The sequence below is a fragment of the Alosa sapidissima genome, chromosome 7 (genome assembly GCF_018492685.1).
Source record: "Alosa sapidissima isolate fAloSap1 chromosome 7, fAloSap1.pri, whole genome shotgun sequence".
In the NCBI taxonomy this organism is placed as follows: Eukaryota; Metazoa; Chordata; class Actinopteri; order Clupeiformes; family Clupeidae; genus Alosa; species Alosa sapidissima.
In genome coordinates this window covers 26,326,574-26,340,992 of record NC_055963.1, presented here as the reverse complement: position 1 = coordinate 26,340,992, position 14,419 = coordinate 26,326,574, and the positions used below count along the sequence as shown (strand labels likewise).

The window sequence follows — 14,419 nt, the reverse complement described above, 5'->3', positions numbered from 1 at the left end:
GTTCTCTCATTGGCTGGGCTGCTCTTCAATATTGTAAGTCCTCATCTTTAATTGGGAGGGGCAGCTTTACAGTGCCTCAAGACCCTCTCTCTCTCACTCTCTCTCTCTCTCTCTCTCACTCTCTCATTCTCTCTCTCACTCTCTCTCTCTATCATGCTCTCTTTCTCTCTCCCCCTTTTGCTTCCTTTCTCTCCCTTTCTCTTTCGTCCTTTCTATCCAGGAGAGGACTGCTTAGCTCTGCAATTTTAAATGCAGGATTTAAAAAAAGACATGACGAGGAGGGGTCTGGAACACAAAAAAAAGAGTGTCAAATAGAAAGAGAGAAAGAGAGAGAGAGGGGGAGAGAGAAAGGTGCAAAGAGAACAAGTGAATGATCAATGACAGGACAGTGCCAGCTGGTGCAGATTGCAGGCAGTGCACACACACACACACACACACAACACCCCGGTCCCCGGGACAGTCACCATGGTTCTTTTTTTTTTCCCCGGACGGTGAAAAGCAGAACAGGCATAGGGGGAGGGGGAATGTGCAGAGAGGGGCATGTGTGATGCTCTACTGCAGTGTACGCAGTTCAGACCGGGTAGAGAAAGGGAGTGGGGGGTTGGGTGTGTGTGTGTGTGTCCGTGTGTGTGTGTGTGTGTGTTTATATGTGTATGTGTGTGTACGCACACACCAATGCCAAATAGCTGACTGACTTACAGGGGAGTGGCTAAGACCGAGCGCCTAATGCATTTCTCCCATGAATTATTAAAGTCCCTGAGGAGGCAGCTGAGCGGGCACACACAGAGGGCTCTCACGTGCACCATAAATCAAAGTGGGGGCGCTGCCCCAGAGGATGGGAATGGTCAGCACAAAAAACGGGGAGAAATTACAACATCATGTGAAGTGACCAGATAATCACATCTGACTTTACAGTGCTTAGGTTTGGAGGAAAAGGTTTCATTTTTTTTTTGTGATGGGATTATGTTTTCTCAATGACATTGATACAAAATTCATAAGCAGAAGAATAACCGTCTGTGAATTTTTATGTCATGGGACATTTTTCTGATAGGGAAAGGAAATCTCATATTTTTGCTTTACACTGATGCCATTTGAAATGTGTGCAAAGAAGTCTGCTTCAGGGATTTTCTGAAATAAATATTTCATATCGAGAGTTTATGAGAAATTAAAGTAGGGTGAGAAAGGAGGATTTCTCAAATTAAAGATTAGACATTTACTGAAAACATCACGAATGGCATTAATTGTAATCTATTAATTTGAAAAGGAAATGAATGTACTATTATGCACCCTTATTTCTGTATTTTCTGGACACCTAATTCTCTTCACTTCACATTCTAATTCTAACATTAGCACTTAATAGAGCAGTTGAGGTAGATCCACTATTCTTTGTTTATATGTAACAACACCATCCCCTAGTGGAAAGACAACTACACAGCACTGCTTCAATTGCTGTAGGCTCTACACAGAACCTGCAAAATGGGTACAATTAGAGAGGCGGGGGTTGAAAAAAAAATAAAGACGCAATTATATAAAATTGATCATGTTCAAAAACCCTAGCGGAATTAGTACAACGCCTTTGGGTGTAATCATTTACTTTTGTGACTTTTGTGACAAGCATTTCTCCGTAAAGAGAAATTCCATTGTGTGGTGCTGTTTGTATGAATTCTATTCAAGGCCGTAATCGTAATATACTTAGAGGGGGACATGAGGGGACATCCCCAATATTCATCTATGCTCAAAATGTCCCCTCATTATACAGACATTATAGAGACTATGCTACAATAGCATTTCACTCACCGCTGTTCAAAATAATCACTTGCAGATGTAACCACAAACTAAACATACCATAATACATTCTATACTTAAAGGAGAATTCCGGTGTGATATTGACCTAAAGTGTGTTCAAACATGATACCGAGTGTGGACGTATGTCTCATAGCCCATCTCGGCTTGTCCCCTGCACTCCAAAATCTGGCGCTAGTTAGCCGATGCTACCAACAGCTTTTTCAATGGTGGTGCTTCAGCATCGGGCTAGCCATGCAAATAAATCACTGTTTTACACCATTTATGAGGCTCAATGTATCTCCACACTTCATTGGTAGACTTCCGAGGGCCCTGACATTTATAACGAGACATTGAGAACTTTGAAAAAGCACTGGTAGTTTACTTACAAGACGATTTATACAGACAGTATCTTCACGAAGTTTAGCGTTTGCAGCCATCTTGAATTTAGTCACGATAAGTCGAGCGACGAGTAAGAATGAACAGGTATGATAAGGGATCGGATTCCAAAAATAATTCAGTGGAAATGCATGGATTCCAGTTAGCAGCAAAAAAACTAAATTCAAGATGGCTGCAAACGCTAAACTTCATGAAGATACTGTCTGTATAAATCGTCTTGTAAGTAAACTACCAGTGCTTTTTCATGTTTCAACACACTTTAGGTCAATATCACACCGGAATTCTCCTTTAAAGGTACACTATGCAGGTTTACAGTAGGTATTTTTGGCGACTGTAGAGCTCCTTCTAGAGTTCCGATGTACAATATTTATATATTACTCTGCTATTGCAGACTGATATCATGAACTGTGTATGTATGACACGCCAATGGCCACTAGTGTGTTATTTAACGCATTGGGGTGTTTATCAACGGCATAACCAGTGATGCCAGTAACGCGTTACTTAGTAACCGTTAGTCTAGTTTGACCACTTTTTTCTGTAACGAGTAATCTAACGCGCTACTATTTACAAACCAGTAATCAGATTAAAGTTACTTATCTAAGTTACTGTGCGTTACTATTTTTGTCATTTTCCTTAATAAAAAGATATATTCTTTGCTTTCTTCTTGTCTTGGGGATTAATGTCATGTAGGCTATATGCTCACGTTTTCAGCATGAGCACAATTCACGTGTAAAACCACACAAACGTAAACAATGGAGGGAGAGAGAGAGAGAGATGCACATTTCATCAGTCATTACTTTGAGTTTGTGTCAGCTAAACATGACAACATTAAGGTACTTTGTACATTCTGTGCTGGCGACAAAGTGCTGTCTAGCTAGACATCCCAAGTCTCCCGAAGTTTTGGGAGTCTCCCACATATTGATATCGGCTTCCTGATGCCCACAAATTACATAAAATCTCCCGGAACCTAGAGTGAACAAGAGCACGCAAGCCAGACCGGACTTCAAATCGCGTGTGCATATGAGCTTAACGCGCACACAAAGGAGAGGGGAGAGAGAGGAGTGGTGCGTTTGTGCCTGAAGCGCATCCAAAACAGAGAGCATCCTGGTCTGTTTTGCTAAATCAACCAATCAGTTCCAATCACCAATCAGTCGCTAGGCTCCAAACTCAGCACAGTGATGCCTTCTTTGCGATCTCTGGTGACTTCAACCACATTACACTGGATTCCACCCTCACAAACTTTTACCAGTTTGTTAACTGCCCAACTAGGAAAAACAGGACAATAGATCTCATGTATGCAAACGTGAGGGATGCTTACAGTGCCACCCCCCTTCCCCCACTGTGGACGTCGGACCATAACCTCATTCATCTTCAGCCAATGTACAAGCCAAAAGTTCAGAGGCTACCAGTTGCCACGCGCACCTTCAGGAAGTGGACACCGGAAGCGGATGAGGCTTTGAGAGACTGCTTTGAGTCCACTGACTGGAGTGTGCTACTGAATGGAGAGGACTTAGAGGAGGTCACACATTGCACTACTGACGATCTGAACTTCTGTATGGACATTGTTGTTCCCACAAGGACTGTACGCTGCTATCCAAATAACAAGCCTTGGATAACCAGTAATGTCAAGACCCTTCTCAATAGGAAAAAGATGGCGTTTAAGGAGGGGTACATGGCAGAGCTGAGGCGAGTACAGGGGGAACTCAAGAATAAGCTGAAAGAGGCTAAGGAGGACTACAGAAGGAAGATGGAACAGAAGCTGCAAGATAACAACATGAAGGAGGTGTGGGACTGTATGAAATCTATCACTGGCCTTAAGAAGATCAGCAGCTCTGTGGAGGGAGACCTGGACAGGGCGAACCAGATGCTGCCCCCCCCCCATCATCACTGCTGATCAGGCTATCGCACCTCTCCCCCACATGGTGACCACGAGTAGTGCGGCAACAATGGCTTCAGCCAACGGCCATCAGTCTCTAGCCACAAGACAACCCTCTCAGAAGCACCCCTCCTCCTCCTCACCCTCCACTCCCCTCACCCCCCCCCCCCCCCCCCCCATCATTACAGCTGGTCATCAAGTAAGTTATCTTTTAAAAAAACTTCATCCTCGGAAGGCAGCCGGGCCTGACAGACTGTGTCCAAGGCTGCTCAAGGCCTGTGCTGCTGACCTGGGGGAGCCACTGAAGCACATCTTCAACTGGAGTCAACGTCTCGGACAAGTTCCAACACTGTGGAAGACATCATGTCTCACCCCCGTCCCCAAGAAACCACACCCAGTGAGCTTAATTGACTTTAGGCCTGTCGCTCTAACATCACATGTGATGAAAACAATGGAGCGACTGGTCTTAGGTATGCTCAGATCCCAGGTACGCCAGGCACTAGACCCGTTACAGTTTGCATACCAGGAGAAAGTGGGCGTGGACGATGCCATCCCTTATCTTTTACACAGGACACATTCTCACCTAGACAAGGGGAAAAGTGCTGTGAGAATCATGTTCTTTGATTTCTCAAGTGCTTTTAACACCATCCAACCCCTCAGACTGGGAGACAAGCTCTTGCAGATGGGTGTGGACGCTCACCTGGTAACCTGGATTACAGATTACCTGACCGAGCGACCACAGCTTGTCAGACTGAAGAACTGCCTCTCTGACACTGTGATCAGCAGCACCGGAGCGCCACAGGGAACTGTGCTCTCTCCAGTCCTGTTCACCCTGTACACATCTGACTTCTGCTACAACACCGAGTCATGCCACATGCAGAAATTTTCTGATGATACTGCAATTGTGGGGTGTATCAGGGACGAGCAAGAGGAGGAGTACAGGAGCCTGGTGCAGTGGTGCAAACTCAATCATCTTCAACTAAACACTTCAAAGACCAAAGAGATGCTGGTGGATTTCCGCAGGTCTAAGCCCGCTCTGCTACCAGTCTCCATTGATGGGGTCAATGTGGAGGTGGTAAGCACCTACAAGTATCTGATATATATATATATATATATATATATATATATATATATATATATATATATATATATATATATATATATCAGATAACATATATCAGATATAACAATTTCTATCAATAGGCCTTCCTTATTTGGTGTACTTAGACATTATTGAACAAACATCTGAATTTCAGTATCTAAGTAGGTTAGGTGGGATGTCTGCTATACATTGCTGTTAAAATGCACTTCCAGTATAGTGAGTATTGGCAAAACCAGTTATCATTTTTATGTTGAGGCGGTGGGGGTGTTGTCGGCAGCTGCTGAAAGTAACTAATAAAGTAACTTGTAATCTAACTTAGTTACTTTTAAAATCAATGAATCAGTACTAAGTTACTTTTTAAAGGAGTAATCAGTAATCAGATTACTTTTTCAAGGTAACTGTGGCAACACTGGGCATAACCTAACCATAACCCTAACCCTAGAGGGCGCCATATACATATACTTGCCGTTGACATACACGCGGAAGTGAGATGATAAGGGGCATGTATGTTTACGCGGCGTTGACATACAGTACATGCAGATAGCTCAAAATGCCAAATATCTGACTTTTTACTCCACTACATTTTGGGACAGCTGAAGTTCCTTTTGGAAAAAAGACTGTCCAAATACATGTGTATTTTCTATTAAGTGAGCTGGCGATACACTATGCAGGTTTACAGTAGGTATTTTTGGCGACTGTAGAGCTCCCAGTTGCGATGTACAGTATTTATATATTACTCTGCTATTGCAGACTGATATCATGAACTGTGAATGACACACCAATGGCCACTAGTGTGTTATCTAACGCATTGGGGTGTTTATCAACGGCATAACCTAACCATAACCCTAACCCTAGAGGGCGCCATATACATACATGTACTTGCTGTTGACATACACGCGGAAGTGAGGCGATAAGGGGCATGTATGTTTACGCGGTGTTAACATACATGCAGATAGCTCAAAATGCCAAATATCTGACTTTTTACTCACTACAATTTGGGACAGCTGAAGTTCCTTTTGGAAAAAAGACTCCAAATACATGTGTATTTTCTATTAAGTCAGCTAGGCTTTAAATAATGGTGTTGCCTTACCTATGTTATTGTTATATCCACTATATACTGTAACTTGTTGACCCCTTGACCATAACTAGCCTGATGACGCCATCGAGAAAATGATGATAGACAATGATAGATTGATTGAAAGAATAGATTCTTTGTTGATTTTGTCCTTGAATGAAGTAAATGCAACTGTTATAACTGTCATAATACATTTCAGGACTTTTACTTTTGATACTTAAGTACATTTGAAGGTACTTTTGTACTACCACTCAAGTGAAAATGTAAAAGGAGGACTTCTACTTAGAGTAACAATTGAGTTGTTGTGTATCTCTACTTTCACTCAAGTACAGGATTTGTTTACTTAGTCCACCACTGCAAATTGGCTTCGTAAAGGTGAAAATATTACATACCTTTAATTAACCAACAGCCCATTACACAGAGTTAGGATTCTAGGATCCTTTTATGGCTTCCCATCAGTTGTTAATGAGACATTTAGTGTTGCAACACTTCACTTCATGATAACATTAACCCATTCGCGCTGGATGCTGCATGACGCAACATTCTATCTCCCACCTGATGCTGCATAGCGGAACATTGACTCTCCCGCTGGATGCTGCGTAGCGCAGCATGCTTTTTATTTCATGTTTCTAGGTGCTACAGAGGCTTAGATATTACATTTTGGTAGACGTTGACAATTTTTAGTATGTTTTCAGAAAACCCTCAGGAAATAAGGTTATTTAGTCTAGAATGCCATAGGATTCTTTAGGCGTTTTTAGCAGGCATTTTAGGAGTAAATGGGTTAATGTCTATAGTGATTTTGCGACAGAACTGTAATTGTGGAGAGTAATATTTTGCTAAATGTGTCAATAATTGCATGAAGACGAAACAAATATTTTTGATTAAAGTGGGTTCTCATCTCAATCATGGCCTATGATGCTACCTGTACTGTGTATAGGGCCTACAAGAGATTAGTCGATTTGGCATAATGATGAACAGCAGACATTTTTGACATTTGGCAGGTCCAGGAGTTACTGACATTAGTTAAGATTATGATTCTGCTAAACATAAGAATATTCAAGTTAGCATACTGAGAGTGCACTAAGTGATCTATGTAAACAAAATGGACAGAAGATGCAAACTGGAACAGAAGTAGGTTTCAGGATTAAGGTAGATTGTCTATGTTGGTGCCATATCACTTTTTATCATTTATAAGTTAGTTAAACTCCAAAGGAACTATTCTACTAAAGTCATTGATAATCCAGATTTCATAATCCTGAAAATGGCATAAAAGTAACATTGATTACTTGATCCTGGATAGCAAAACATGGGATTCCCTTCAACTTTCTGAACAACTGGGTTCTGACATCAAGGCCCCATAAGGACCCATTTGATTCATGTCAGAATTTATGCCAACTAACATTTCCTCCAGCAGATGGCAACATCTTACTGGTAAATGCATTATCATATGGAGCATCACCATGGGATATGACTATCAAAAATGGCTACAGTATAGCCCAGGGGTGGGCAAACTGCGGCCCGCGGGCCGGATCCGGCCCGCCAAGCACTTTCATCCGGCCCGCTGAGCATTTCATGCATGCGTGCCGCCCTCCGGCCAATTTTCAAAACCCTTTGTGGCCCTTGAGCCAAAAAGTTTGCCCACCCCTGGTATAGCCTATATCAGATTAATAGGCCTCCTACTATGTTTTGCAGAAAACCACCCTGTATTTTGTTGGTTATTTTATTTCATCATTTGTGGTGTTAACTTGCATGCATCACTTTAGTAGTTCTAAACCGCACAGAGAGTTCCATCATTTAGGGCTGAATATGAGGTGGTGTGGCCCTATTTCGACAACTTTCAACGTTCAGATCAAAACTTATATCTTGTGAAGTAAAGGGTCAAAGGTTACAAAATCTGAACTGCTGAATCACTACCACAGTGTTTGGATGCACGCCAAATTTGGTGAAATGTTGTTGCGCTGCAACTGTCACATTTTTATAGCTGCTTGGACCCCAAGGATTACAACTGGATGTGGTGGATGTGTGTGTGCCTGCGCATGTGTACATTAAATCAGTTTAGGAGCAGCATCAGTGTGCAGACTCTATACTTTTTCATTTGTCTCACTAATATTTTTATCCAGTTCCTAGGATTAAAGGAATTATCCGGAGTAAAATGCACTTTAGATCAATTTACGGATGATTGGGAGTACATACGTTGAGTTGACATCAAAATCATGTCATTCGGATGTGTTTTGAGAAAGTTCGATTTTACCGTTTTTAGTGAAAACTCGTTAGCCTGGAAGTGACCCAGGCATGTCAACGTATGTACTCCCAATCATCCGTAAATTGATCTAAAGCGCGTTTTTCAACAAAACAAATATGCAAAGCAAATGTATTAATATGCCACACTGAGCTCAACAAACAGTAGTCACATAGCTACTAATAATGACATTTTACTACAGAATTACTGGTTAAAAGGAAGTAAACCATAATGACACTGACATTCATACAAAGATAAAAAGATATATATTTATGGGATATATATATATATATACTAGCTCACCCAGTTAGATAAGATGATACATACCCTTCTCGTCTGTGTGTGCAGTTACTCAATCTGACGCACCCTCGGTTAGCCTAGCTTAGCATACTTGTAGCTCATTAAGGTGGGAGGAACCAACCAGCCTATAGCTCCCAAAAGTGACATAAGAACTCCAACATTTCCTATCTACATGTTGAGATACTTACAATAGTACAAATACCAATGTAAAATGAGATAAAGTGATTTTCTAAACATATACATAGTTGGAACTATTCTCATTCAGGCGAAGCACTGCTACTTGAAATTTGCAGAAGTAACGCTGTAAAGAGCTTTTCAGGTGCTGCATGCAAATCACTCCAAATCAGTCCAAATAACAGTACTTTGTCTGAATTACAATATAGCTCCAGGACGTATACTTCATCACTGTGTATCATCTTATCTAACTCTGGGGTAGATCTATCTATATATCTATCTATCTATCTATCTATACAAAAGATGCAATAATACATGTTTCAAAATTGTTGATTTGCCAGGTTAAAATAAAAATGTCTCTATACTTGAGATGTGAGGTTGAAACATCCACGGGGCAGGTTATGGTCACAAGCTTAAACTATATTCAGATGGAGAAGAAAAGACAAAAGGGTCTTAGGCAGTTGGAACAATAATATACAACTGCAATCTTTTGAAATGTAAATTTATTTTAGGTTATGAAATGATTCCAATCAATACCTTTAAATGTTGTTAATTCATCAGATTCCTCTTCATTGTGGTTTTCTTCAGCTAGTTCTACAGAAACACACATTTTGTTAAAGTATCAACAGGCCACATGTAAAGAATGCTTTACAGTAGTTTTAACAGAATTTCTCTAAAAGTATGTAAGTAGACATAAATCAACAATATCTGAAATACTGGAGTTGTGTTAATAACATCTTCATATTTAAAGGGACACTATTGATTTATTTTTCTGAAACTAGCCATTTACTCTTTACCAGGTAACACCACCAACAATGCAGTTGATGCTAATTTTATTAGCACTGCTCACTAATGTATATCGGCATTACATTTCGCCATATTCTGATATGGGTTCTCCAACTTAGAAGCACAAAAGTTATCAGTGACGAGTGTGGGTGCCTAATGGGAATGACAAGCGTCTGTACGTCAAGGATTTCCCACAGCGGCCGATCAACAACCCCAGCCTATTTACCATAAAAACAAAATCACCTAAAGGAACCTTTATGGGCAAAAAGACCTCCATCACCAACAGAGCAGTTTTTGTGATCATTTCATTGCAATTATCAAACAGGCACCTTCCTTCATTGGTGTTTTGTTGAATTAGGCCTAAAACACCTCCAGAAGGCTCAACAGTGGTGTCTGGCATCCCAGACCCACCCTCCTCCACATTTATAATGGGTTCACTACCAACAAATACAAACAAATGTATTCCTGTTCATTGCTGTGGTAATTTATGATCCAGTCAGCATCACCAGACAAACTGCAAGCCCTTAAAGGAGAAATCCGCTGAGCATCTACATGGGAGCTCACGCACATGCCCCCAGAGTGTAGCGCTGTAGCTGCCTGGCTGCGTTAGTTGCTGATGATCAGCAACATAAACGGACAAACTGCAAGCCCTTGATGTGGGCACCCACAGATAGGCCTACCAACAAGTTCTTCAGTTATTCTTCTACAAAGTCATAACTTAATTATATAATGTCTCTTTGAGACAAACTGCATACTGACCTTCTTTCAGTACCCCTTCAGAAAGGCAAGGAGGATCTTCAGACTCAGTTTTTTCTAAAGGACAAGTATAAAAACAACAGCAATTACATACAAGAAGCAGCAATAAAGTGTAAGTCAATAAGAAAAAATGGTTCCCTGAGGGTATGGTGACAAATGAATTGATTGATTGCTGGCTCTTTCCAAATACATTTCTATACCCCAAATGTTTATATGGCTCTGTAATAAAGAGGGCATATTAAGACAGTTGCTGTTCTACAATTCTACAGTCCAAATATCAAGAAATGAATGTTACCAATTGTTAGTGGTTCATCAGTTGAGGTTTCAGCTGGGCATAAGTCTGTGTTTGAACCAATATCTCCACCTAATGGATAATTGAACAAAACTGCAGGTGAAGAAACGCACACACACATATGTGTAACATAAACATATTCTAATATATCCTAAATCATGGGTTGGAAACATTGTAAACACAAAGAATGTTTGTGCCACTTACGTGACTTTAATTCAGCCATGGTAAAAAAAAGGTCTGGTTCAGGTTTGCTCTCTTTATCTGTGACAGAGTTGTTTTTAAGTATAGCAGATAATAATTAGAATAAGAAACATTCAATTAATTAGTAATTAACTAATTGTAACATACAATTAGTGTGCATCATAAGCAACCTTTCTTAACAAATGGAAACACAAAACACAAACATAAGCACAATAAGAAGATATTGACCTGGCTTGCGGGTGAACTTCAGATAGACACAACCTAGAACAATGAGGACAAATCCAACAACCAAACAACCCGAAATGGACAGAAGGATTTGCCTTTTGAGAACTGTGGAGTCAAATGAACAATAGCACAAATGTAAGTCAAAGCACAAGCTCGCTATGTTATAAAATACATTTGCCATCTTTCAACTCACCAATGTTGTTTGGTATAAAAGCGTCACTACGCATGGAATATGTTGGACGGTTGGATCGGATCCCTCTGCAGCTATATTTACTCCGGTAGTTTTCCTTGGTGGCTTTGATATGAAGAGCTTTTTGTGTTTCATTTGCCATCTCCTCGTCTTCTTTGTACCATGTGTAGTTCCATGTGACGCTTGTATTATCTACCTCACACAATAATGTCAAGCTGTCCACAGAGAGGATGTCTGCCCACCCAGTCTCCAGGTTCACCACCATTGTAGGACGAGCTATACGGAAGGCACATGAAATGACAATATGATTAATACTCTTCCAAAGACGCCTTGTTGAAACTTTTCCAAATTAATTAAACTGTTGGGTTATTGAACTGATAGCATTGTATACAGACTTACCTAAAATCTTTATTTCTATAACTGTGCTAAGTTCTGACTCATACGCCCCTCTCTTAGTTTTACACCAAAATGCACCATCATCTTTCACAGAGGCAGATTGGATCGTGTAAGTCGCATGTCTTGGGTCAACGTCTCGGATTTGCTCTTGAAGATTACTTTGGAACCACTGATATTCCCAGTCTGTAGAATCAATCTTCACTTCACACATGAAGGTCACTTGTTCTTCCACATAAACAGAGGTGTAATTTGGGTGTTGACTCAAGGTAGGCACAACCTTATGGTCTGACAAAACAAGATAACCAAGTATTTAATTAAATACTTTCCAGGCATTTTAGTTTATGCTTTATAATACATGCTACATTACAACAACTATAATGAATATGAACTGCATTATGCTACCATGTGCAGATATCCAGTAATTACTGGAAAAATATGTGGAAAATATATAATCTGGTAATCAAATGAAATGCAAATAATCATATTTACAGTGACTGTGAATACTGTTGTTACTGACTACAGTTTCTACATTTGTCAGCTCCATGGTAAGTGTGAAATTAAACTCAAACAGATATTTACCATAAACATAGATGCTAATACTGTCACTGACTACTGTTTCCACTTGTCGTTTGTGGACTCCTTGGCAAGTGTATTCTCCAGTGTACTCGGTGGCAACAGAGCTAATTAAAAGTGTATCGGTATTTTGACCATGGAGTGGTTGTTGTTTTCTGTACCATCTATAAGTCCATCCTGATGAAGAAGGAATACCATTGCACTTCATGCTCACTTTCTCAGTGGGGAAAACTTTAGCCCATTTAGACAGCCGCTCCAGTTTTGGTACAGGTGGCTCTGCATAAGACACAAAGGAAAGATAGAACACTGTAATGGGGAATTGATGATCTCAATTCCACCATTCCCAAAAGTAAATAGAATCTATTTCTATTTACCTTCAATTGACAATCCATGTGAGTCACTGTATCCAGAGAAGAAATTCTCTCTTTTGACCTGACACTTGTATTCTCCATTGTGAGATCGTTGAACAGATGATATTGTAAACACTCTCTCACTGGCCTGATTGACTGGAGTTTTTTGGTCACTGCCTTTATACCACATATATGTCCATCCTTCTTGCTCCTCCGTAACACCGCAAGTTAGTGTGACATTTTCTTTTGTGTAAATTGGTGGCTCAGTGGGATCCACTGACAACAAGAGCGTTGGCGGATGGCCTGAGATCAACAGAAATAGATTTTGCACATGAACATTTCAACATACTTTTTTGTATCACTGAGAGAAAAAATGTGTATGAACTAAATTAAATAATAAAAAGGTAATTACCATAAACATGAACTCCAATGGGATTGTTAAGTTGGGTTTGCAAAGAGCGGAGGGTTCCAATGCATTTGTAGACTCCAGAGTCTTCAGTGTTTGCAGACTGAAGGTTAAGCATGCAGTCACTGGTTTGTAACTCTTGGTCATCTCTGTAATATTTACAAATCCAGTCTGGAGAAGGAGGCTGAATGTCACATGTCATGTTCACAACCTCAGAGGGGAAGAATTTGGTCCATTTGGTCTGCATGACCAGTTTTGTTTGAGGCAAATCTAGAGGACAGAAGAAGTAGACACAAATTACATGTGTTTTAGAGAGGGTAACATACGTGAAGTGAAGGTATCATTCATGAACATTGAAGGATCAAAAACAAAGCAAGCACATATGAATAAAGCTGTAAGCAAGAAACTATTTACCCTTGATTACTAATGGCAAAGAATCACTATGTTCAGATTTGAATCCGGCTCTCTCGACTTGACACCAGTATGATCCATTATTAATGGGTGTCACAGAGGAAAGGGTGTGCTGGCTCTGAGACCCAGTGTTGGTGGTAGGGTTTTTGTCTTTGCCTTTATACCACAGATAGGTCCATCCCTCTGAATCTTCTGTAATACTGCACTTAAGGGTGACACTTTCATTTGTGTAGAACACACTGACAGACGCAGGTTCCTGTGTCAATTGGGGTTTCGGTCTGCCCCCTGGTAGTTAAAAAACAAGCACTTGGTCAAAAAGACAGATCACAGTAATGTAATGTGTATAGCCATTAAGACAAATGTTGCACTCACTTAAAACTGCAAGATTAATGTTATAACCATACTGCTGATTGAACCGAGAGAAAAATCTGAATTACCATAAACATGAACTCCACTGGGGTTGCTGGGTTGGGTTTGCAAAGAGCGGAGGGTTCCAATGCATTTGTAGACTCCAGAGTCTCCAGTGTTTGCAGACTGGTTAAGCATGCAGTCGATGGTTTGTAACTCTTGGTCATCTCTGTAATATTTACAAATCCATTCTGGAGAAGGAGGCTGAATGTCACATGTCATGTTCACAACCTCAGAGGGGAAGACTTTGGTCCATTTGGTCTGCATGACCAGTTTTGTTTGAGGCAAATCTAGAGGAGTGAAGAGGTGGACAAAAATGACATGTGTTTTAGAGAGGGTGACATACATGAAGTGAAGGTATCATTCATGAACAAAAACAAAGCAAGCACATATGATCAAAGCTGTAAGCAAGAAACTATTTACCTTTGATTACTAATGTCAAAGAAGCACTATCTTCAGATTTGAATCCGGCTCTCTC

At 40.5% G+C, this 14,419-nt stretch overlaps 1 protein-coding gene across 1 annotated transcript in view; it reads right to left on the bottom strand.

Annotated features, from left to right (window-relative positions):
* Window positions 1–8,591: 8,591 nt before the first annotated feature.
* The window catches only part of LOC121713618 (basement membrane-specific heparan sulfate proteoglycan core protein), a 32,562-nt gene continuing 26,734 nt past the window's right edge, over window positions 8,592–14,419 (bottom strand). Inside the window, exons 9-21 of the mRNA XM_042098323.1 lie at window positions 13,971–14,231; window positions 13,537–13,818; window positions 13,129–13,392; window positions 12,741–13,019; window positions 12,373–12,642; window positions 11,797–12,078; window positions 11,401–11,673; window positions 11,211–11,312; window positions 10,986–11,042; window positions 10,785–10,853; window positions 10,493–10,546; window positions 9,485–9,541; window positions 8,592–9,365 (exon numbers count right to left, since the gene is read on the bottom strand). Coding sequence (XP_041954257.1) covers window positions 9,361–9,365; window positions 9,485–9,541; window positions 10,493–10,546; window positions 10,785–10,853; window positions 10,986–11,042; window positions 11,211–11,312; window positions 11,401–11,673; window positions 11,797–12,078; window positions 12,373–12,642; window positions 12,741–13,019; window positions 13,129–13,392; window positions 13,537–13,818; window positions 13,971–14,231 — 2,255 coding nt within the window. The 3' untranslated portion in view covers window positions 8,592–9,360. The remainder of the gene's footprint in view (window positions 9,366–9,484; window positions 9,542–10,492; window positions 10,547–10,784; window positions 10,854–10,985; window positions 11,043–11,210; window positions 11,313–11,400; window positions 11,674–11,796; window positions 12,079–12,372; window positions 12,643–12,740; window positions 13,020–13,128; window positions 13,393–13,536; window positions 13,819–13,970; window positions 14,232–14,419) is intronic.